Source organism: Tauraco erythrolophus, unplaced genomic scaffold (assembly GCF_009769465.1).
Source record: "Tauraco erythrolophus isolate bTauEry1 unplaced genomic scaffold, bTauEry1.pri scaffold_119_arrow_ctg1, whole genome shotgun sequence".
NCBI lineage: Eukaryota > Metazoa > Chordata > Aves > Musophagiformes > Musophagidae > Tauraco > Tauraco erythrolophus.
Window position 1 is genome coordinate 1 of NW_028238581.1, and position 24,113 is coordinate 24,113.

The window sequence follows — 24,113 nt, forward strand, 5'->3', positions numbered from 1 at the left end:
TGCCCCTCTCTATTTCGGGGCCTCGCGTTCGTCCGGGATTGCAGCTTCGGGACGAGACGGGCTTCGCATACGAGGGGGTGGTGAGCATCTACCCTGTGTATTAAATCATCTGTATTAAATTCTTATCTCAACCCACGGGTTTCCCGTTTCTCCTTTAATTCTCTCCCTCATCCCTGGGGCTGGGGGAGGGGGAGTGACCGGCTGTGTGTGGGGGGGGAAGTTTTCAACCTAACCCACGACAGTCTTAATTGGCGCCCAACGTGGGGCTCGAAGGGGTTGAGATAACGATGTTGCTGGCTGGAATGCTGTTTGTTATGCTCGCATACATGTTACCAGACATTCATAATTTATTGCCTTATTTACCCTATACGATGTTAGGCGGAATGTGTATGCGGTTTTCTGGCTCTGGGTGTTGGACCGGCATGAAAAGTATGTTATCGGTAATTAAGGGCTTTGCTATACTGTACGGTGTAACTCTGATAAGATCATCGGTGCTGGGACCGGCTCAGTCTTTGTATTCGGCGGTGCAGAGGGGGATGGTGATGTGGAGCTCGTTTATTAATTTTGAGCGTCACCTGGCGGATATCATCGCCAATTATACCGGTGACTTTTCATTCACAAAAGCTTACCTTGATTTTGATAATGCCGAACATTGTTGGAATAATTTAACGGGTTTGATTGTCCTGCAAGGTCCCCTGAATATATGTTTAATTATCTATATATTCAAAATCAATCGGCCATTTAGGGGTATATATCATTTTATTTCTCGGGTTATTGAGCTTGCCATCTCAACTCCCATGACAAGCACTATAGCTACTCAGACTACAACGGTATCAGTTGCCCCCGTAAGGAAAAGAAAATGTATACAAAAGTTAGAAGATGAAGAGCAATCAGGGCCATCACAACAACCAAATGAGGAAGAGCAACCAGGGCCATCACAACGATTGGAGGAAGAGCAACCGAGGAAATGTGTGCGAAAGTCAGAATGCAGAGGAGAGGATGATGATGATGAAGAGCAACCAGGGCCATCACAAGAAATGAAGCGGGAGCGTTCTGTTTCGCCCCAGAGAAAATCTCAATGGAGGAGAAGTGACATCATAGATGAGACAATAACCACCAGATCTCTAAAAATGAGCGAGCTGCGAGATATTCGAAAAGATTATGGCCGTCTTAAAGGTGAGCCCATTGTCTCTTGGTTGCTCAGATGCTGGGACATGGGAGCCAATAGTCTGGAGTTAGATGGTAATGAAGCCAGGCAGCTGGGAGCCCTTGCCATGGATGGAGGCATTGATAAAGCAATTGGAAGGCAGACACAAGTCCGCAGCCTCTGGAGATGGCTCCTGGCAGCTATAAAGGAAAGGTATCCCTACAAGGACGAGGTGCCATGTAATGTAAGCAAGTGGACCAACATAGAAAAAGCTATTCAGTATCTGAGAGAACTGGCTGTGCGAGAGTTGATTTATCTTGACTCGAGAAGCGGACCAAGACTCGAAGATCCAGATGACGTCCGGTGCACACGACCAATGTGGCAGAAGATTCTACGGAGTGCGCCAGCAGCATATTCCACCTCATTGGCAATAATGGACTTCGGGGATGATGAAGCACCACTATCTGTAGGTAATCTGGTCACCTACCTCCGATGATATGATGATAACACTTCTATACGAACCTGTGTTGCGGCTGTGGAAAAGCTGTCTGAGGAGGTCTGAGAATTAAGAGAAAAAGTAGATTTCCCACCACCTGAACGTTCTAGAATTTCAGCTGTCAGAACCAGGCGTTACCCTCCTCAAGAGAGACAAGAGAGACGGTACAGATCACAGGGTGAGCTGTGGTTCTACCTCCGTGATCATGGAGAAGACATGAGAAGGTGGGATGGAAAACCCACCTCCGCTTTAGAAGCCAGGGTACGCCAGTTGGGAGGAAGAACCAACAGGAATAGAACTTTCTCCAATTCCTCCAGGACAGCTGTTGCCCCAGTCTACAGTGAGCAGTCCACTAGTCAAAATGGGAGGGCTGATCCTCCTAGCCACCCTGACTCTAATCCTGCTGATTCCTCTGATGAATATGATAACAGGCATTAGAGAGGCCCTGCCTCCAGCCAGGTGGAGGAGAGGGACAATCGAGTTTACTGGACTGTGTGGATTCGGTGGCCTGGCACATCATACCCCAGAAAGTATAAGGCTTTAGTGGATACTGGTGCCCAATGCACCTTGATACCGTCGAACTTTAGAGGGGCAGAATCCATCTGTATTTCTGGAGTGACAGGGGGGTCTCAACAACTGACTGTGTTAGAGACTGAAGTGAGCCTAACTGGTAAGCAGTGGCAAAAACACCCTATTGTAACTGGCCCAGAAGCACCGTGCATCCTTGGCATAGATTATCTTAAGAGAGGGTATTTCAAAGACCCAAAAGGGTATCGGTGGGCTTTTGGCATAGCTGCAGTAGAGACAGAAGAAGGCAGGCAGCTGTCTACTTTGCCTGGTCTCTCAACGGACCCTTCTGCTGTGGGGTTACTGAGGGTCGAAGAACAACAGGTGCCAATTGCTACTACAACAGTGCACCAACGGCAATATCGTACCAACCGAGACTCTCTAATTCCTATCCATAAGTTGATTCGTCAACTGGAGAGTCAAGGAGTCATCACAAAGACCCGCTCACCTTTTAACAGCCCTATATGGCCTGTACGTAAGTCCAATGGCGAGTGGAGGCTGACAGTAGACCATCGTGGCTTGAATGAAGTTACACCACCATTGAGTGCTGCCGTGCCAGATATGCTGGAACTTCAGTATGAACTGGAGTCAAAGGCAGCCAGGTGGTACGCTACAATTGATATCGCTAATGCGTTTTTCTCAATTCCTTTGGCACCGGAATGCAGGCCACAGTTTGCTTTCACTTGGAGGGGCATCCAGTATACCTAGAATTGACTGCCCCAGGGGTGGAAACACAGCCCCACTATTTGCCATGGACTGATCCAGACCACACTGGAACAGGGTGATGCCCCAGAACATTTGCAATACATTGATGACATCATTGTATGGGGCAACACAGCAGAAGAAGTTTTTGAGAAAGGTGAAAAGATAATCCAAATCCTTCTGAAAGCAGGCTTTGCCATAAAACAGAGTAAAGTCAAGGGACCTGCCCAGGAGATACAGTTTTTGGGAATAAAATGGCAAGATGGGCGTCGTCAGATTCCGATGGACGTGATTAATAAAATAACAGCTATGTCCCCACCAACCAACAAAAAGGAAGCACAAGCTTTCTTAGGCATTGTGGGTTTCTGGCGAATGCATATTCCCGACTACAGCCAGATTGTAAAACCCCTCTACCAAATAACCCGAAAGAGGAATAATTTTGAATGGGGCCCAGAGCAAAAACAAGCCTTTGAACAAATTAAACAAGAAATAGTCCATGTGGTAGCCCTGGGACCAGTCTGGACAGGACAAGATGTCAAAAACGTGCTCTACACTGCAGCTGGAGAGAATGGTCCCACCTGGAGTCTCTGGCAAAAAGCGCCAGGGGAGACGCGAGGTTGACCTCTTGGGTTTTGGAGTCGAGGATACAAAGGATCCAAAGCCAACTATGCTCCAGCTGAAAAAGAGATACTGGCAGCATATGAAGGAGTCCGAGCTGCTTCTGAAATGACTGGTACTGAAGCACAGTTGCTCCTGGCACCCCGATTGCCAGTGCTCGGCTGGATGTTCAAAGGGAGCGTCCCGTCTACACACCACGCAACTGATGCCACATGGAGCAAGTGGATCGCGCTGATCACACAAAGAGCTCGGATAGGAAACCTCAATCGCCCAGGAATTTTGGAAGTGATCACTAACTGGGCTGAAGGTAAAGACTTTGGAATGTCACCAGAGGAGGAGGAGGTGACACGTGCTGAGGAGGCTCCACCTTATAATGAACTATCAGACAATGAGAAGAAATACGCTCTGTTTACTGACGGATCCTGTCGCCTTGTAGGAAAACATCGAAAATGGAAAGCTGCTATATGGAGTCCTACTCGACGGGTCGCAGAAGCTACCGAAGGAGAAGGCGAATCAAGCCAGTTTGCAGAGGTGAAAGCCATCCAACTGGCTTTAGACATCGCTGAACAAGAAAAGTGGCCAATGCTCTATCTCTATACCGACTCTTGGATGGTAGCAAATGCCCTGTGGGGATGGCTACGGCAATGGAAGCAGAGCAGCTGGCAACGCAGAGGTAAACCCATCTGGGCTGCCCCGTTGTGGAAAGACATTGCTGCTTGAGTAGAGAAGCTGATTGTGAAAGTACGACATGTAGATGCCCATGTACCCAAGAGTCGGGCCACAGAAGAACATGAAAACAATCAACAGGTGGATCAGGCCGCCAAGATTAAAGTGGCTCAGGTGGATCTGGACTGGCAACATAAAGGTGAAAAATTTCTAGCTCGTTGGGCCCATGATGCCTCAGGCCATCAAGGAAGGGACGCCACATACAAATGGGCTCGTGATCGAGGGGTGGACCTAACTATGGACACTATTGCAGAGGTGATCCATGAATGTGAAACGTGTGCTGCAATCAAGCAAGCCAAGCGATTGAAACCTCTTTGGTATGGAGGGCGTTGGTTGAAATATCAATATGGAGAGGCTTGGCAAATTGACTATGTCACACTTCCACAAACTCGCAGTGGCAAGCGTTACGTGCTCACAATGGTGGAAGCGACCACTGGATGGCTGGAAACCTATGCTGTGCCCCATGCCACCGCCCGGAACACGATCTTGGGCCTTGAAAAGCAAATCTTGTGGCGGCATGGCACCCCAGAAAGAATTGAGTCAGACAACGGGACTCATTTCCGTAACCATCTTATAGACACCTGGGCCAAAGAGCATGGCATCGAGTGGGTATATCACATCCCCTATCATGCACCAGCTTCTGGGAAGATTGAACGATATAATGGATTGCTAAAAACCACACTGAAAGCAATGGGTGGTGGAACCTTCAAACATTGGGATACGCATTTAGCAAAAGCCACCTGGTTAGTCAACACTAGAGGATCTGCCAGTTGAGCTGGTCCTGCCCAATCAGAACTTCTACGCACTGTAGAAGGAGATAAAGTCCCTGTAGTGCACATGAGGAATAAACTGGGGAAGACAGTTTGGGTTATTCCTGCCTCGGGTAAAGGTAAACCCATTCGTGGGATTGCTTTTGCTCAGGGACCTGGGTGCACTTGGTGGGTGATGCAGAAGGACGGGGAAGTCCGATGTGTGCCTCAAGGGGATTTGATGTTGGGTGAAAATAGATGATAAAATGAATTGAATTGTGTGATATTAATTGCTGAATAACCCTGTCCCTGCATAACATCATCGCTATGGTTGTCACATTGTACTAATGTCATTATATTAAGAATCATCCAGGTTAATGAAGAATGAACTTCATCAGAATCAGAACCGATTCCAAACACCCAGCAACTTCTTTGAGATCAACATCTTCAACCTGCAGACAGTGGCTGGATACACCAACTACGAGCTCCAGGCGCCACACGCAACAAAGACTACATGTCATCCGTTCTACCGACTGAGCGAATTCCACGTCATCTTTCCTGCCCTGAGAGACTGCTACAACAGATGAAGACACATTTTGGAGGGATGACCCATGGCTAAGGGAATAGTATATATGTAAGGTTTGAGCATGACATGCATGGTATGGAATAAGGGGTGGATACTGTCCTAGTTTCAGCTGGGACAGAGTTTTTTTTAGCAGCTAGAAGAGCTCCGTGTTTTGGTTTTACTCAGAGGCTCACTCTGAGAAGAATGCTGATAGCAAGCTGATGTTTGTGGTTGGACGTGAGACTCCAAGGACTTTTCAGTGTGCCGGAGTGCAGAAGCACGGCAGGATAAGGGGGGAGCATAGACGGGACAAGGGGGACACGATTCCCCTTATGATTTGTGGTGGAACTTAAGATTGAGGCCAAACTGGCCAATCAGTATTCCATATCACGCAGCGTCATGCCCAGTATAAAAGTGAGGGGCAGCCGGACAGAAGGGCTTTTGCGCTTTGGCTCTTTCACCACTTTTGCTCTTTTGCGCTTGCTGCGCTTTTGCTCTACTGTTTTTCTTTCTTTTTTCTCTCTCTCCCAGTACTCCCACTCTCGGAGTACTCTCTCTCTCTCTCTCTGCCCCTCTCTATTTCGGGGCCTCGCGTTCGTCCGGGATTGCAGCTTCGGGACGAGACGGGCTGCGCATACGAGGGGGTGGTGAGCATCTACACTGTGTATTAAATCATCTGTATTAAATTGTTCTTATCTCAACCCACGGGTTTCCCGTTTCTCCTTTAATTCTCTCCCTCATCCCTGGGGGTGGGGGAGGAGGAGTGACCAGCTGTGTGTATGGGGGAAGTTTTCAACTTAACCCACGACATCAGTCAACATTCATTCCACCTACAAAAAGACCCACATTATTTCAATATTACAGTTAAAAATTTAAATACAGTCTAAGAGATACCAAATTGGAGGGGAAGCAGTTAACACAAAGAGAGCAGGGCTGATGTTCAGAGGGACCTGGACAGGCTAGAGAAATGTGCTGACAGGAACCTCATGCAGTTCAACAAAAGCAAATGTCAAACTCTACATCTAGGGAGGAACAACTCCAGGCACCAGTATATGCTGGGGGCTGACTAGCCAGAAAGCAGCTTTGCAGAAAAGGACCTGGAGGTCCTGGTGAACAAGTTATACGTGAGGCAGTAGTGTGCCCTTGCAGCAAAGAAAGCCAATCACATTCTGGGCTTTATCAGCAAGAGCGTAGCCAGCAGGTCAAGGGAAATGATCCTTCCCCTCTAATTCAGTACTTGTAAGGCCACATCTGAAGTGCTGTGTCCAGTATTGGGCTCCTCAGTACAAGGCAGACATTGATATATACTGGAGCAAGTCCAGTGGAGGAAAAAGTAAAAGTTCAATAAAAAGAAAAAACACCCCATATCAGCTACCTCTCCCCTCTAATACTTTTGGTTTAATTATGAAAGAGGGTGCAATTAGTGCTGCATAACATTTGAGTGTATCTGTTTAGCACTTTCTAGAGCTGTAAAAAGCAAAGCCACTGCAGGAAGAACACTCTAGAGGTTTTCTTTTTGCAGAAGGGAAACATTTTAATGGGTAAATTACATCTTCCTTCTCCAAAAGGTACTTTCAGTACAGAGCCTTGTAGCCCCATTTCCTAAGAATACTATGATCAGTGACCATTCCTTGTTTAGCAGCATTTCCTAAAGGGGACTGTCACCAAACAACAAAATGCTCTCCCACTCACTCAATGCAGCTCTAAGTTTTAGCCCAAGACTTAGAAAAGAACTTCATACCTAGAATCCATTTGGAATAGACACACATGGGAGGGCAATTCAAAAGAATTAATTTTTTTCTTAAAGCACCTTTAATTTTAAATTTCCAAAGAACACTTCAGTCAAATAATTCTTTTAAAGCATCTTTTAAACAGTACAAAATAAATAAAGCAAGCCTACTTGCCTCTTCTTGTGGATGTGGTTTATCAGCAGTCCAAACTTGTAACATGGGTACATGAATCTTCTGGCGATGCCTGTTTATACAGGAAAGAAAACCTAACACTTAAAAAGCTGATCTAAGAAAGCGATGTTTTCTTATTGTGAGTGTACTACTATTTGGTCTATTGAGCTGATGAGGTCTGCAGTAGTATAAAAACAGGTTTGTGAACATTTAAATTATCACTAACAACTAGTCTCAATGGCAGTGTTAAATCACTTGGAGAAAAACACACACATAGAGACACAGGTGACCAGCACCCTAGTCATAACAATGCAGACACATATGCATCAAGAAAATATTACCTTCAACACACACAGAAGTTGAGAGTGATACTTAAGTCATTTAGATTCATAAACCTCTTCATCTATTTTATTTTTCAGGGTCTTTTCCTCACAGTTGTTTGGGTCTAAGAATTTAGAGTATTTCTAAATTAACAATAATCAAAGCTATTGATCCATACTTGAATAGGTACCAGAAAGAGTATATTTTTACTGGTTATAGCTTACTTCAGATAGCTTTCTGTGTGGGACAAGAGGCGATCTATTTCAGCATCTTTCTTCTCATACAACTCCTTTCCAACCCAAGGCAAAGATGACAGAAATGCAAACACATACCAATCACATCGTACCTACAGGAAAAAAATTTAAAAGGGATTTCTTTGACAAACTTATTGAATTTCTCTCAATGCAAAGAGTAGCAAACCCAGGAGTATTTAAGGGGATGTAGAGATCAACTTCAGTTAAATCAGCAATCAATACTTGGGATTACAACTGTGTGTCAGTTCAAGTTCCTGAAGACATGTCAAGAGGCTGTTTGAAAACAAGAACATATAATTCAAGAGGCAGACATTTAGACATACAGTATATTTGGAGACCCACACAAAAACCCTTCTACAGAGCCTCTTTACTTTAAATCATTCAAAGTTACCAATGCCAAGTTTCCTGAAGAATTTCTTATAAAACTCTTAACAAAGAAAAAAAGCGAAATTGAAGTTGAACTAAGCTATCGACAGAATGATTTAATAATTGACCCTTCCATAAAGTAGGTATATGCAACTCGTAAGGTGCATCACTGTTACAGTGACTTTAATGTTATCTATGAATTCTTTAGGCTACTGCAATGCACTCATCAGCAAAGAAAGAGCTAAACCAAATTCCCATAGTCCATGGTGCATTAGCTGGATTGACAGCCAAGGAAAAAACATATTCTTACTTCAAAGATGTTATATTTTATTTGGAACATGAGACACACATATAAGAGAAGAAATATTACTTTTAGAATCTTTCTGCAAATTAACTATATTACAACTGTTCAATAAACTTGGCAAAACTCACTGAGTATTATATACTTGCCAGAAGCAAAGGAAAAGAAATTTACTTAGAATCATAGAATGGTTTGAGTTGGAAGGGACCTTAAAGATCATCTAGTTCCAACCCCCCTGCCACAGGGGTAACTTGAGTTACCTCACTATAGAAGACTTAACTATTTCACTGTATGCATGTATTGTCTAACTCACAGGATCCTTTTATTCATACTAAGTGAATGTTTTATTCATGATAAAGTGAAATTGTGTAAAAACAGCACAACACTTGAGATGGCAGTTACTATGCTTACTTGTGGTATATCTTCCTCCTGTGTCACACTCACAAAGTTCTCAAACATGGCTACCATTGAAGGTGCAGCTATTACATGACAATTCACAAGATCAGATAGAAAACGAACCTATTGAACAACAACAAAAAAAGTTATTTTATTAATTTTTAAATGAATACTCTTGCATTCAACTACACAAAAAGAAATAAGCATTAATTCGACTTCAAAGGAGGTGGGGGGGAAAGGGATGGACACACGGTGGGAGGGGGGAGGGGAGAAGAGGGCACAACAGAGCAGGGGGGGAAATGGATGAGACTCACAGTGACAACTGGAGAAAGAAATGAGAGGGAGACACAGGGCACAAGCCAGAATGTGTCACAGGGTGGGAGCATGAGAAGCAGCAGCAAGAACACACAAGCCAAAACGCATGAGCTAGAGTGCATGACAGGGTGGGAGCTCGAGAAAGAACGAGCCAGAGGGCACCAACAGTTGACAGCTGAAGAAAGAATGAGTGAGACACAGAGACTGCAATCCAGTACATGATAGAGCACATCACAGGGAGGGAACTGGAGAAAGCAGGAGCAAGAGAGTGAGTCAGAGGGCACGAATCTAAGAATGAGTGAGACACAAGGCATGAGCCAGAGTGCATTACAGGGTGGTAGCTGGAGAAAGAACAAGTGAGAGCAAGACATAAGGCACAAGCCAGAAAAAGAAATAGTCAGCAAGCAAGACATGGGGCAGGGGCTGGAAAGAGCATGCATGAGACACAGGGCAGGGTCCTGTGAGCAAGAGAGCATGACATGAGGCAGGGGCAAGAGTCAGAGACAGAGACATGGGGAGTGGGCAAGGGAGCTGTTGAGGGTGAGAGATACAGAATAACACACACAGTATGCAAGACTGAAGATGGAAATTCACTTTTTGCATGTATCCAGAAGAATATCAGTACATATCAGTGTTAAATCAGTATGCTGCTCATACACGACTTTCATACAAAATACATTTCTATAGTCACTTATCCATAACTTGAACCAGTTTCATACAGACAGACCCTTAAACCCACTGCTATTGTCAGGTTTTAACAAGGCACCAAACTAATGGTATGCTGCTAATCAAATGGAAGTGGTTTCAAAATGAGTCAGCACTGAAAATTACCCACTTGGTCTTCATTACTCACAAGCAGGATGAGCATACAGGACTGATTACAGCCATCCAATATAACCTATCCACTTGGGAATAAGCTGACTTTTAAATAAATAAATAAATAGATAAATAAAGGGACCCAACAGGAACAATATTTGTCTCTGAGCACAGTAGAAATGAATAGCTTTCATTCGCCTTCTAGATTCTCCTGTAGAACAAACCGAGGGGGAGAAGAGAAAGAAAACCTCTGATTTCCTGAGAGTTAATTCGGCTGTGGGAAATTTCACACATAGTTTGGAGATCAGTTTTGCAATCATAACCTAATTTTTCATCTCCTTAGGAAGGAATACCATGCACTTTCTCCTGGCATATCTATGGAGCACTACATGGGGATGCCAGAAAAGACCATGTTGCATACAGAAAACCTCCAGTCCCTCTGGATGTCAAAAGGAAGAGTAAGTAATATTGGGTGGGGACAGGGAGAGGAAGACTGGGGGGAAAAAAAAGAGATGTGAAAGATTCCACTTACTAAGTACTCAGCTTCATTATACATGTTGACTTTCAAACATTCTTTGAGCTGACGAATCATGGCTTCTACAAATTCCCCACCAAAGTTGTAGTTCCTGGCATTCAGCAGCCCAACTAACGTTGTGTAAATGGTAAGCTTTTCTGGTAATAGACGTGCGCTGATTTAAATGAAGAAAAACAAGCACTTTGTTAGATGTTCATTTATCACATGCCAACCACTGCACTTACATAGCATCTTTGAACCTGCTTTGTATGGAGTACGCTTCTCTTGTATTTAAGCAAGGTAAACTGCTAACCTGACATTAGTTATATGTCCTGTAGACAAAACATTACAGAACATCCTTTTTAGGACTATAATCCTTTAGGAATATATATACTACTTTTAACTACATTTCAATATATTTTCTTTTTAATTATTTTTAACTTGTAAGCATTTAGGATTATAGTAGGTTCTAAAACCTATAGCAACTACACTTTAAGACATTTTCAGCTGCAGTCTCCAACTCAGCAAAACTTTCAATCTGGACAAAAGCTGTTATTGAAGCAAAAGGCATAAGTTATCAGACTGGAATGACATTTGACAAAAGCTTCTAGCAATATAATTTTAAGTACTGCCAAAATATATAATTTAACAGAAAGTTTTGAAAGTATCAGTAATTTAAAAAAAAAACCCTGTTAATTAAATATATATATCATAAAGCATTCTGACTATTCTGCCTCATTTTCCAGTGTTTTATATACTCTATGGGAATATGGCCAAATAACACCATTTAAGACAACTTGTTCAGTGTAGCATAAGGTAGCCATTCTATTATACTAGAACAGCAAGATTACACAAGAGATGTAAACATTTTACGTCACTTAAAAGTTAAATTTGATTCTAAGTATCTCAAACTTAAGTAAGCAATTTTCAGTATAAGGTCTTAAAGAAATAGACAGGTTAGGTCCTATTGTAAGGACTTATTTTCTTCAAATGTTTTGTAAATGTGTAAGCTAACTCCATGCGTTCAAAGGCATTCAGCTGTTGTGGGAAATAGATGTACTGTTTGACTTATGTTTATGAACAGTGCTATGAAATGGACTTAAAGTTTCCTTATAGCTACAGCACAAGCTGGCACTGAAACACCCACACCACACACATACACCCAAAATGTGGTATACTATTGCAGACCCCACACAATCCTCTCCTGGGACACATTCCCAGTAGCCCAACAGACAAAGCAATTCTGTTCCAGTGCTTTGCTAGGGAGAGGAAGAAGTGCTGTTAACCAAGGGGGAAGCCTACCTCTGGTCCCTTCATCTCTCCACTACTAGAGGGTAGGTTCATGGAGAGAGGAGCACCTCAGCCCCTAAAAAGGGGAATAGGAAAAGTAGGAATACACAGATAAGAATTGACACCCGACAGATTTTTATATTCTTTAGTGACTGTTCAATTCAGAAACAAGATATTACCCAGCACATTCCCCATGGCAATGAGACAGCAGCTCTGGGATCTACTCTGCTTATGACCTTGTGCACATATTTCAAGTGAGAGTACTATACATGGGTATTTTCCTTGATTTATGCCTAAGTCAATAGACTAAGCTCCTCCTCAGATTTCTTTTGCCTGGAGTAAGACAAATCCTAAGCAATAACAGTGTTCAAGAACTAAAAGCTGTTCACAGCATTTAAAGTACTTCAAACGCATAAACTTTTCTATTTAGCATAGATAACAGAGCACCTCCCAAATCTTCTGCATACATACACAGTACAAAGAATTCTTAATATCTTGCTTTTATAGTTTGGTAGATCAGCTTCCAAGACACCAGCTAGACCCTCCAAGTTGCTCTCCAGAGAGGAAGTACTCTAAGAAAGAAAAGAGTGCCTTCTCATCAATCAGGTATATCAACTATCCTCACAGTAACAAGCGGAAGACAAGCAAATAGGATAAAATGAAATATTACTTCGCATTTTGTTCCTGTTAGAAGTAATGATTCAAATTCCATTAGGAATTCAGAATTTCTCTCATTTTCTAGAAATAAGAAGCAAAAATGACTAAAAGAAACTTCAATTGTGACTTCTCCACAGCAAGGAGCTCTAGTGTTTTCCTAGGAAGTAAGAGTTAACATAGCTTCAAAGGTCTCTCAGTAACTGAATTAAATATTATATTAATGACATTGGGGGAAGTGAAACAACTACATAGCTTATATGTGGCTTAAATTAACATATAAGACCCATCATATTTGTTGTCACACTTTTTTCTATGCTTGTTACAAGCACCAAACCCAGCCAAGTCCCAAGATCAGTTGTGACATTGGCGAGGTCTTTTGATGGTTGGTTGGTTGGTTGGTTGGTTGGTTGGTACACATCTCATTAGTTTCCCTCTACTCTGGTACAGCCCTCTGATTATTATCCATTACTGGTCATGCAGGTTGGAACTGATGAGGTAGCAGAGAGAGGCCCAAAAGCCATCAAAAGGGACTTCAGGGCATTGGGGCGATTGGTTGAAGGGTCAGGAGCCCAGGTAGTGTTTTCCTCAATCCCTTTAGTGGCAGGAAAGAATACAGAAAGGAACAGGAAAACACACCTGATTAACAGATGGCTCAGAAGCTGGTGCCATCAACAGAATTTTGGTTTCTTTAATCATGGGAAGGTTTTCACAGCACTGGCTCTGATGGCAACTGATGGATTTCAGCTGTCTCAAAAGGGGAAAAGGATTCTTGCTCATGAGCTGGTGGGGCTCATGGAGAGGGCTTTAAACTGGCTTTGAAAGGGATATAACTGGGCTCAGTAAACCAGGCCCAGGGAATAAGGCCTCCCACCCCCCTAGGGTGAAATCGGCGTGCTCAGCTGGCTCTCTGAAATGCCTGTACACCAATGCACACAGCATGGGGAACAAACAGGAGTTAGAAATCTGTGTTCGATCAGGGGGTTATGATCTTGTGGCAATTACCGAGACTTGGTGGGACAGCTCGCATGACTGGAATGTGGTCATAGATGGCTATGTCCTCTTCAGGAAAGACAGGTCAGCAAGGCGAGGTGGTGGAGTTGCTCCTTACATGAGGGAGCAACTAGGGTGCATTGAGTTCTGTCCAGGGGCGGATCAGGAGCAAGTTGAGAGCTTGTGGGTGCGAATTAAAGAACAATCTGGCATGTGTGATACTGTTATTGGTGTCTATTACAGACCACTGGATCAGGATGAGGAGGTTGATGAGGTCTTCTACAGGCAGCTGATAGCAGTCCCACAAATGCAGGCCCTGGTTGTCATGGGGGACTTCAATTATCCTGATATCTGCTGGAAGGCCTACTCAGCCAGCCATCCACAGTCCAGGAGGTTCCTTCAGTGCATCGATGATAACTTCCTAATGCAAATGGTGGATGAGCCTACTAGGAGAGGAGCGCTGCTGGATCTTATTCTCACTAATAAGGAGGGTCTGGTTGAAGCGCTGAAGGTCGAGGGTAACCTTGGTTGTAGTGACCATGAAATGGTGGAGTTCAGGATCTCATGTGTCAGGAAGAGAATACCTAGCAGAACTAGAACCCTGGACTTCAGTAGGGCCAACTTTGATCTTTTCAAACAACTGCTAGGAGAAATCCCATGGGACAGAGTACTGGAAGGTAAAGGGGCCCAAGATAGTTGGTTAGTCTTCAAGGACCTCCTCTTCCGAGCTCAAGACCAGTGCATCCCAACAGGTAGGAAGTCAAGAAAGGGCACCAAGAGACCTGCATGGTTAAATGGGGAACTGTTGGGCAAACTCAAGTGGAAAAAGAGAGTGTACAGATCATGGAAGGAGGGGCAGGCCACTTGGGAGGAATATAGGTCTGCTGTCAGAGGATGTAGGGAGGCAACTAGGAAAGCTAAGACCTCCTTGGAATTAAACCTTGCAAGAAAGGTCAAGGACAACAGAAAGGGCTTCTTCAAATACATTGCAGATCAAACTAACACTAGAGGCAATGTAGGCCCACTGGTGAATGAGGAGGGTGCCCTGGTGACAGAGGATGAGAAGGCGGCAGAGTTACTGAATGCCTTCTTTGCCTCAGTCTATACTGCTGGAGGCTATCCTGATGAGCCCCTGAGGAAGTCAGGATAGAGGAGGAGTCTACCCTGGTTGATGAGGACTTGGTTAGGGACCAGTTAAGCAACCTGGCCATCCATAAATCCATGGGTCCTGATGGGATGCACCCGTGGGCACTGAGGGAGCTGGCGGATGTCATTGCCAGGCCACTCACCATCATCTTTGTTAAATTGTGGGGAACGGGAGAGGTGCCTGAGGACTGGAAGAAAGCAAATGTCACTCCGGTCTTCAAAAAGGGCAAGAAGGAAGACCCAGGTAACTATAGACCGATCAGCCTCACCTCCATCCCTAGAAAGATAATGGAACAACTTATCCTTGGTGCTGTCTCTAGGCATATCAAGGATAAGAGGGTCATTAGGGGCAGTCAACATGGCTTCACTAAGGGGAAGTCGTGCTTGACAAACCTGATAGCCTTTTATGAGGACATCACCCAGTGGGTGGATGATGGTAGAGCAGTGGATGTGGTCTTGTCGTGGGTTAGGCCACTCTGGCAACCAAACCCTACACAGTTGCTCACTCCCCCACCCCCAGGGATGAGGGAGAGAATCAAAGAAGAAAAAAGAAAAGAGACCCGTGGGTTGAGATAAGAACAATTTACTACTACCGCTACCAATATATCTATGTACGGATATTTACAAGGATAAATATATACAAACGAGTGATGTACGGTGTAATTGCTCACCACCCCTTGACCAAGGCCCGTCTCGTCCCAAAGCTGCAATCCCGAAACAGATAAATCCCAATACCGCAATTCCGGATGAACGGGAGGCCCGAAAATAGAGAGAGAGAGAGAGAGAGAAAGCACTCTGAGAGCCCGAAAGTGAGAGTCCCGGAAGGGCAAAAAGCCCTTCTTTCCGGCTGACCCTCACTTTTATACGGGGCATGACGCTGCATGATATGGAATACTAATTGGCCAGTTTGGCCCTCAATCCTACGTCCAAGTACAAATCGTAAGGAGAGTCATGGACTCCTTGTCCCAGCTATGCTCCCCCCCTATCCTGTTGTGCTCCTGCACACTGGCAAGAACCCGGCAGACTGAAAAGTCCTTGAGACCTCAGTGCCAACTACAAACATCAGTGCGCCGTCAGCGTTCTCCTCAGAGCAAGTCTCAGACTAAAACCAAAACACGGAGCTCTTCTAGCTGCTAAAAAGAAGTGCTAACTCTGTCCCAGCTGAAACCAGGACAGGTCTATCTTGACTTCAGTAAAGCATTTGACACAGTCTCCCACAGCATCCTCACAGCTAAACTGAGGAAGTGTGGTCTGGATGATCGGGTAGTGAGGTGGATTGTGAACTGGCTGAAGGATAGAAGCCAGAGAGTAGTGGTCAATGGGACAGAGTCCAGTTGGAGGCCTGTATCCAGTGGAGTCCCTCAGGGGTTGGTACTGGGACCAGTATTGTTCAACATATTCATCGATGACTTGGATGAGGGAGTAGAGTGCATGGTCAGCAAGTTTGCTGATGACACTAAACTGGGAGGAGTGGCTGACACACCTGAAGGCTGTGCTGCCATTCAGAGAGACCTGGGCAGGCTGGAGAGTTGGGCGGGGAGAAATTTAATGAAATACAACAAGGGCAAGTGTAGAGTCTTGCATCTGGGTAGGAACAACCCCATGTACCAGTACGAGCTGGGGACTGAACTGTTGGGGAACAGCACAGGAGAAAGGGACCTGGGGGTCCTGGTGGACAGCAGGATGACCATGAGCCAGCAATGTGCCCTTGTGGCCAAGAAGGCCAATGGCATCCTGGGGTGTATTAGAAGGGGTGTGGTGAGTAGGTCAAGAGAGGTTCTCCTCCCCCTCTACTCTGCCCTGGTGAAGCTGCATTTGGAATATTGTGTCCAGTTCTGGGCCCCTCAGTTCAAGAAGGACAAGGAACTGCTGGAGAGAGTCCAGCACAGGGCCACAAAGATGATTAAGGGAGTGGAGTATCTCCCTTATGAGGAAAGGCTGAGGGAGCTGGGTCTCTTTAGCTTGGAGAAGAGGAGACTGAGGGGGGACCTCATTAATGTTTATAAATATGGAAAGGGTGACTGCCATGAGGATGGAGCCAGGCTCTTCTCAGTGGCATCCAATGATAGGACAAGGGGAAATGGATATAAGCTGGAACATAGGAGGTTCCGCTTAAACATGAGGAAGAACTTCTTCCCAGTAAGGGTAACAGAACACTGGAACAGGCTGCCCAGAGAGGTTGTGGAGTCTCCTTCTCTGGAGATGTTCAAAACCCGCCTGGATGCATTCTTGTGTGACCTGATCTAGGTGGTCCTGCTCCAGCAGGGGGATTGGACTAGATGATCCTTTGAGGATCCTTCCAATCCTTAACATTCTGTGATTCTGTGAAATATGAAAGCAGTGATAAAGTTCAGAGTTGGAATGATACCTCTTCACTAGTTATACTTCAGCATTGCATCACAGGGTTAGCATTTAAGAATTTTCTCTTTAAAAATCCAGCTTTACAGAGGCCAACAATTTTCCAGCTTGGAAGTTTCCAATGGATTTTCTTTTTTTGGATCACTAATTAACACATAAAAACACAAAACAAAGAAAAAAATGTATTCTGTTCAAGGACCCTAAGTTGCAAAACAATATGGAAATAGTATTTATACCTTCTCTCCCACTCTGCATATTAAAGATTCAAGTCTCTCTTCAATTTCAGATGGCTCAGATGTTCTCCTCCTTTTGTGAGGTTGCCCTGTTTCAATACATTAAATACGTTATTTGCCTGCTGTAGTGGGTTGACCCCAACCAGTGACCAAGCACACCCCTAGCACAATGGGAGAGATAACAGAAAAAGCAACAGTGAGAAAACTCATGGATCAAGATAAAAGACAGTTGAATACGTGAAGAAGGGAGGCAAGAGAGAAACAAGTGATACAAAGGCAGTTACTCACCACGTCCCACCAGCAGACCAATGCCTATCCAGTCTCTGAGTGACAACCGCCTTGGAAAGACTACGCCCAGTTTTATTGCTGAGCATGAAGTTATATGGCATGGAATATCCCTTTGGTCAGTTGTGGTCAGCTGTCTCAGCTGTGTCCCCTCCCAGCCTCTTGCCCACCCCCAGCCTAGTCACTGGAGGGGCAAAGTGGGAAAAAGAAAAGGCCTTGATGCTGTGCAAGCATTATTCAGCAATAGCTAAAACATTGGTGTGTTATCAACACTGTTTTGGTCACAAATTCAAAGTATGGCACCATATGGGCTGCTATGGGAAAAGTTAATTCCATCCCAGCCAGACCCAGTACACCTGCTTATTCTAAAAGAACTCTCTAGATACTTTAACCATTCCAGCAACATACTTCTAAGAAGAAGCCCTGACAAAGCATTCAAAATTGACCCAATAAATAAGAAAACCAAAAGTATAGCCATATTACTGATTATCTAATCCATGAAGTAGAAACAGTTAACATTATAGCTGTCTCAAATTTTATTTAGAAATAAGTCTGCATTTCTGGTACAGTACAAGACAATATGTGTGAGATAAACTAAACATACTTTACAGTTATCAGTTACTGTGTATTTTGTTAGTGCTTTATAACACCTTCTTCAGCATATATATATAAAATATTAAGAATCCTTGCTTATATTTTTAGAGTTTTTATAAGCTTAGAAAAACTGCACGTCAAAGCAATTAAAAAAATAAAAGCGTGATTAAAAAACAGTTTATCTTTGCAATCAAAAGCTGAAAAAGCTAGTCACAAAACTGTCAAACTCTCCACTCACACAGGTTTACGTTATTAAGAGAAACAGCATTTGCTTCGGTTTCTGAAGTCAGTCATTCTCCACTCTAAATATTTTCTGAACGTTTTCTATTAAGCCTCTACAAGATGCGAGAATACATCCTTCTGACCACGTATGCAGAGCTGAGTGCTCTGATCAGTTTACTTTCACCCAGGACGCTCCCTGTATTTGAGGCAGACCGAAGCAACGGCTCAGGACAGTCTTTAGCCTCAGTTATGTAAGCCGATTCCTTGCACCAGAGCGCCCTACAAGTCCTGACAGAGGACCAGGGTGAGCCGCCATCATCCCGAGCCAAAGGCGAGGCAGCGCCGCGGGAAGCCACCTCAGCTGAGACCTGCCCCTCCTCCAGCCCTACGGATGACACGGCCCCAAGCGCAGGGCATGCGGAGTCCGGATCCTAGAACTAACTCACCCACCCACTCGCTCGCTCCCTCCACCCATGCTTACCATCGCTCTCGTCGCTGTGCCGCCGCCGCGACATACTAGCACTGTCCCTGCGAGAAACCTGCGTGTGAAAGAGAAAAAAGCAGGAACGCTATACCCACAGTAGGAGAAGAAAAAGAAGAGCACTATGTAAAGACCATACAACAGGGATCAGAATGTTTTCCTCCGCTCGGCCCCTCCCTACTTCCTGTTCGTCTCAATCTTCTTCCGGGGTAAAAGATCAATAGGAAAAGCTACTGCCTTCTCTTTTGTGACTTCTCGCGACTCTCACTCTACTTGTTTCTGTATAGTTCAAAGAACTCGGATGATTTCTAAGATGGGGGAAGGAATAGACACGAAGTTAATGAATTTCCCATTAAATAAAAAAGTTTTATTTACTTTCACTTGTGCCTGGTCTCTTTTGAAGGCTTATATTTTGCCCACTGTGTGTGTTTCAAATTTAGCTTTTAATGAGACACTAATGTGTCCAGAAAACAGGAGTTCTTGTGTCTAGTGTGTTAAAAGAAAACTGATCACAATATGCTGTAAGCTACTGACAGAGATGTACTGTATAGCACAGGTTAATTTATTTTGTCAGGTTTCCAAAGAACTAAGAACATGGGAGATGCCCTAACTTTAGTGTATATTTCTCTCTCGTGAAAAAGATCCCCAACCAAGGACACAAATGAAGTTATAAATACCCTTAGCTGATTAACTCCAGACCCTGTTTCTTTTAACTCTCTGGGAAGGTGATAGCCTTTTAACCCTTTTGCACATAATTCAGACTACTGAGGCAACACTGGTTATGTTAAAGTAAGATAATCAGGGAAGTGTAGATAATGAAGCTGCTAGCAAGCATTCTTTCAAATGTGCCATCCAAAGCACCTACAAAACTTCTCACTGCACAGAATCAATAAAAAGTTCAACTAAGGGAAGACCACCAGAGGATTCCCAAAGACCACGGAGGCAGACAACTGCGCATGCAAGAGGGACATTTATACATATTAATGATTTCCAGGAAATCTCATGTTTAAGTAAATTAGTTCTTGGAAATTCTATGAATATGTATGATTGTGTAACATATTATCTCTACAATTTTGCGAATCTGGTGGAGCACTTGTGGAGGAGCAATCCTCAGTGCTGCCTGGCGCTGCAATAAAGTCTTAGAGGGTTTTTCTCTGCTGACTTTTACAGTGTCACTTGGAACTAAATTGTTACTGAAATGCGGGAATAAAAGAGAACTCCTTAACACCAATTTCACATTAAGCAGCAGGCGTTTCCTTTATTGCAGCACTGGGTGCCAGTGTTACGGATACTTAGAATTTTAGTAATTAGAATTTAATCAATAGTTTGTAATTAATATAGTTTGCAATTGATTTTAATAATATAAAGCTATAAGAACTATTTCAATGAAAAGTATGCTCGTACAGTAACCAGATGCTGCTATGAAAGTCTTTATATAATCCTGTACCAAGACCGAAGGGATAAGTTAGAATCATGTAGAAATTAGATAACAAGTACAAGTTGACCTACCAATTGATTTATGATACTTACATAGAACTAGAAGAATGCATGTAGCTATCAAGGTTTGGATTAATGAGAATAAAGAAGGCCAGCTGTAACGATTTATGGGTACCTGCCAAGAAACCATGAGGTAATTACCAGAAACCGTGAACTTAAGCAAAACGTAATTCAGGCAGGGGGAGATCGCGACCACCAACTCATAGACCACCTACCCATATTATACCCCAGACTCATTTCCAGATGATTCTAAATTTTATTGCGCAGAATCGGAAATAGGGGAAGAATATGCTAATGATTTTCGGGAAATAATTTGTTTATGCATGTGTAAGCTCTATATAAGAAGTTTAATTTTGGTGCAAGGTGTGCACGCCAGGAGGAGATATCCCCCGTGCACCCGGCGCCGCAATAAAGAAGTGTCTGCTTATCTACATCCCATTGGTGTTGATAAGCTTCTTATTCCGGATTTTCGGTAACAGTTTTGGCGACCCAGATGGGACCTCGCTGAAGGAGACCGGAGGAGTCGGGGACCTGATCGGTTCCAGCCGGCACCGAGGATTTCTCGGGGACACCCATCGATCCCCGATCCATAAGGTTCTTCGCGACGTCCCCTGGATTTTAGGTAAGACACTTCTTTTGTTTTAAACGAGTGGGTTCGAGTCCCACCACATAGAGGGGGTTCGAGTCCCGCCTCTGGAAAGTGGGTTCGAGTCCCACTGTGAGTGGGTTCGAGTCCCCTCGCTGTAGCCTGCCTGTCAGTCGTGGCGAAAGCTGCGCAGGGTTGGGCAGAGGATCCTCGTGGAGTGGAAGCCTGGGCGTCTGCCCGTGAGCCATAAGCGAAAGCTATTGCAGGGTTGGACATAGCGGAGACTTGGAACCTATATGCCAGCTATAGTGTTCTATAAGTTGTGCCTCTAACGTAAGTTAGAAGTTTTCTTGTGTGCTATATTGTGGAATTGTTTGTCTTGACTGGGTACTGAGGCGCTGAGTTTTGTGTTTATTGTGTTACATACTTGTATTCAAAGTAATAATTGCAGAACTGTGCGAGTGTGACCGTGAGAGAGAGACGTGCAACTGAACACAAAGCGAGTGCAGAGTTCGGATCCGTGGTCCTGCTATTCCGCGAGGGGTGCAGTCGGAGAAGAACAAAGCGACAGATTTGAGTGATTGTATATTGTACTGTAAAACAATTATATCATGGCATCTAAGTTAACTCGTTTGTTTAAAAGTAAAAGTGCGAGTAATTTGGCTACAAATGACAAAATCCCGAAAACTTCTCCGTTAGGATGCTTATTAGCACATTGGGGAGATATAGGAGATGATTTGCGAAAGAACAAAATGATTGAATATTGTAATCAGTGGTGGCCGTTATACACGTTAGAAGATCAAGAAGTATGGCCTCTGAATGGTACTCTGAATTAGAATACTATTTTTCAGTTAATGCTGTTTTGTAGAAGGGAAGAGAAATGGGATGAAATACCTTATGTAGATTAGTTTTTCTATTTAAGGCAAAGAAAAGATTGGCAGAAGGAGTGTAGACTGATTGATGGAAATGGTCTGATATTGGCTGTTGCTGCAGGGAATAAAAAGGAGAAAAAGTGTTGTACAACATGTGATATTGGAAAGGATTGTTTGAAAAAGAGGATTATTCCTGAAGCTGATGAGGGACCAGAATTAGATATATCTCCTCCTAGGAGAGAAAGAAATCGGGGTCGAGAATATCGGGGACAGATGCAAGAACCAGAAAGCAGTGGGACTGAGGGTGCCGAGGAGGGTCCCTCTGAGGTTGTAATTCATACTCCTGTTTCTCGGAGAACTCGACAGCAAACACACACAACAGCTCCCCTGCGGCAGGGAGTTGGCAACGATGGGCCGGTGTATGGAAAGGTGCCTTTTTCAGTTACCGATTTGATGGCTTGGAAACAGGCAGCCGGACTTTATAGAGAGGATCCTGAAAGAGTAGGAAGAGTGGTGGATACTGTAATTAGAACGCAGGACCCAGACTGGAGTGATTTGCAGGTGGTTTTAGATGATTTATTGGATGATACAGAAAAGCAAATGGTGTTGAAAGCAGGTAGAGCACAGGCTGAAGCGGCAGTTCTGAATGAAAATATGGCTGGAACTTTGGAACAGAATTTTCCATCTGGGGATCCGCAGTGGGATCCAAATAATGTGGAGCACAGACAGAGATTGAGTTGGTATCGGAAATGGATTTTATATGGAATTAAACATGCTATGCCTAAATCTTTGAACTGGTCTAAATTATATGAAGTAAGGCAGGATAAAAATGAATCTCCCTCAGCGTTTCTGGAGAGACTGAAGGAAGCTGCCAGGAAATATACTGATTTAAAGGTGGAAACTGAGGCAGCACAAATACAATTGGCTTTGATTTTTATGGGACAATCAGCACCAGACATAAGGAAGAAACTTCAGAAATTAGAGGGAGAAGACTCTAGGAGTTTGAATAAGATGATGGAAGCAGCCTGGAAGGTGTATAACAATAGAGAACAGGAGGAAAGAAAATCTCGGGAAAACAGGCTGCTAGCAGTCATGACAGGAACAGTGAATAGAGGACGAGGCAGAGGAAGAGGTTCAGGATTCGGTGGAAGAGGAGGATTTGTGAACGGTGGTGGCAGGAATTTTAACACTCCCCTAGGAATGAATCAGTGTGCTTTGTGCAAGGAAGAGGGACATTGGAAAAGAGACTGCCCCAGAAAGGGAAATGCTCAGCAAGAAATGGCTAAAATCATGATGCTGGATGATTGAAGGGGACCGGAGGGGAACCCAGCTGAGCCTCTGGTTGTAATTAAGCTGGGAGAAAAAGAAGTTATATTTTTAGTGGATACTGGAGCAATGTTTTCAGTATTAAACACCTGTAAAGGAAAAATTGGAACAAAACCAGCAAATATTATAGGGGCCACAGGGAAAGAGGAAAGCAGACCATTCCTGAAACCCCTGGATTTAAAATTTGGGAAAAAGATAATTACCCATGAATTTTTGTATGTACCTGAATGTCCGGTACCCTTATTGGGAAAAGATTTATTGTCTAAATTAAATGCTCAGATCAGTTTTGAAGAAGGAGAGATTCTCTTAAAAATACCAGAATCAAAAACAGGTGAAATTCTGATGATTCAGGAAACAACCGAAGGACAAGAAATTCCTTCGGATGTAGATTTGGCCGTGATTCCCACAGTATGGGAAACGGATATCCCTGGCAAATCAAAACTGGCAGAGCCTGTTAAAGTAGAATTAAAAGAAGGGGCAAAACCAGTTAAATTGAAACAATATCCAATTAAACCAGAAATCAGACAGGAATTGAAGAAATTAATTGACAAGTTCTTGAAGTATAAGATTTTAGAGGAATGCGAATCCGAATACAACACTCCTATCTTGCCAGTCAGAAAACCATCCGGAGAATACCGGCTGGTACAGGATTTAAGAGCAGTGAATCAAATAGTCAAAGATATTTACCCAGTAGTAGCAAACCCGTATACATTACTAACCTCGTTAAAAGAGACCTATCAGTGGTTTACAGTGCTTGATTTAAAAGATGCTTTCTTTTGTATACCCTTGGAAAAAGAAAGTAGAAAACTGTTTGCTTTTGAG

At 43.8% G+C, this 24,113-nt stretch overlaps 1 protein-coding gene across 1 annotated transcript; it reads right to left on the bottom strand.

Moving 5' to 3' along the window:
- Positions 1-7,470: 7,470 nt before the first annotated feature.
- LOC147526086 (nuclear cap-binding protein subunit 1-like) lies at positions 7,471-19,262 on the bottom strand (the record flags this gene model as incomplete). Its single annotated transcript, XM_086630516.1, has 7 exons — positions 19,011-19,262; positions 17,432-17,517; positions 12,516-12,616; positions 10,773-10,929; positions 9,125-9,232; positions 8,017-8,138; positions 7,471-7,544 (listed from the first exon to the last, which is right to left on the bottom strand). Coding segments are annotated over exons 1-7 (682 nt in total), but the record flags the coding sequence as incomplete, so codon positions are not given.
- Between the last annotated feature and the right edge of the window lie 4,851 nt (positions 19,263-24,113).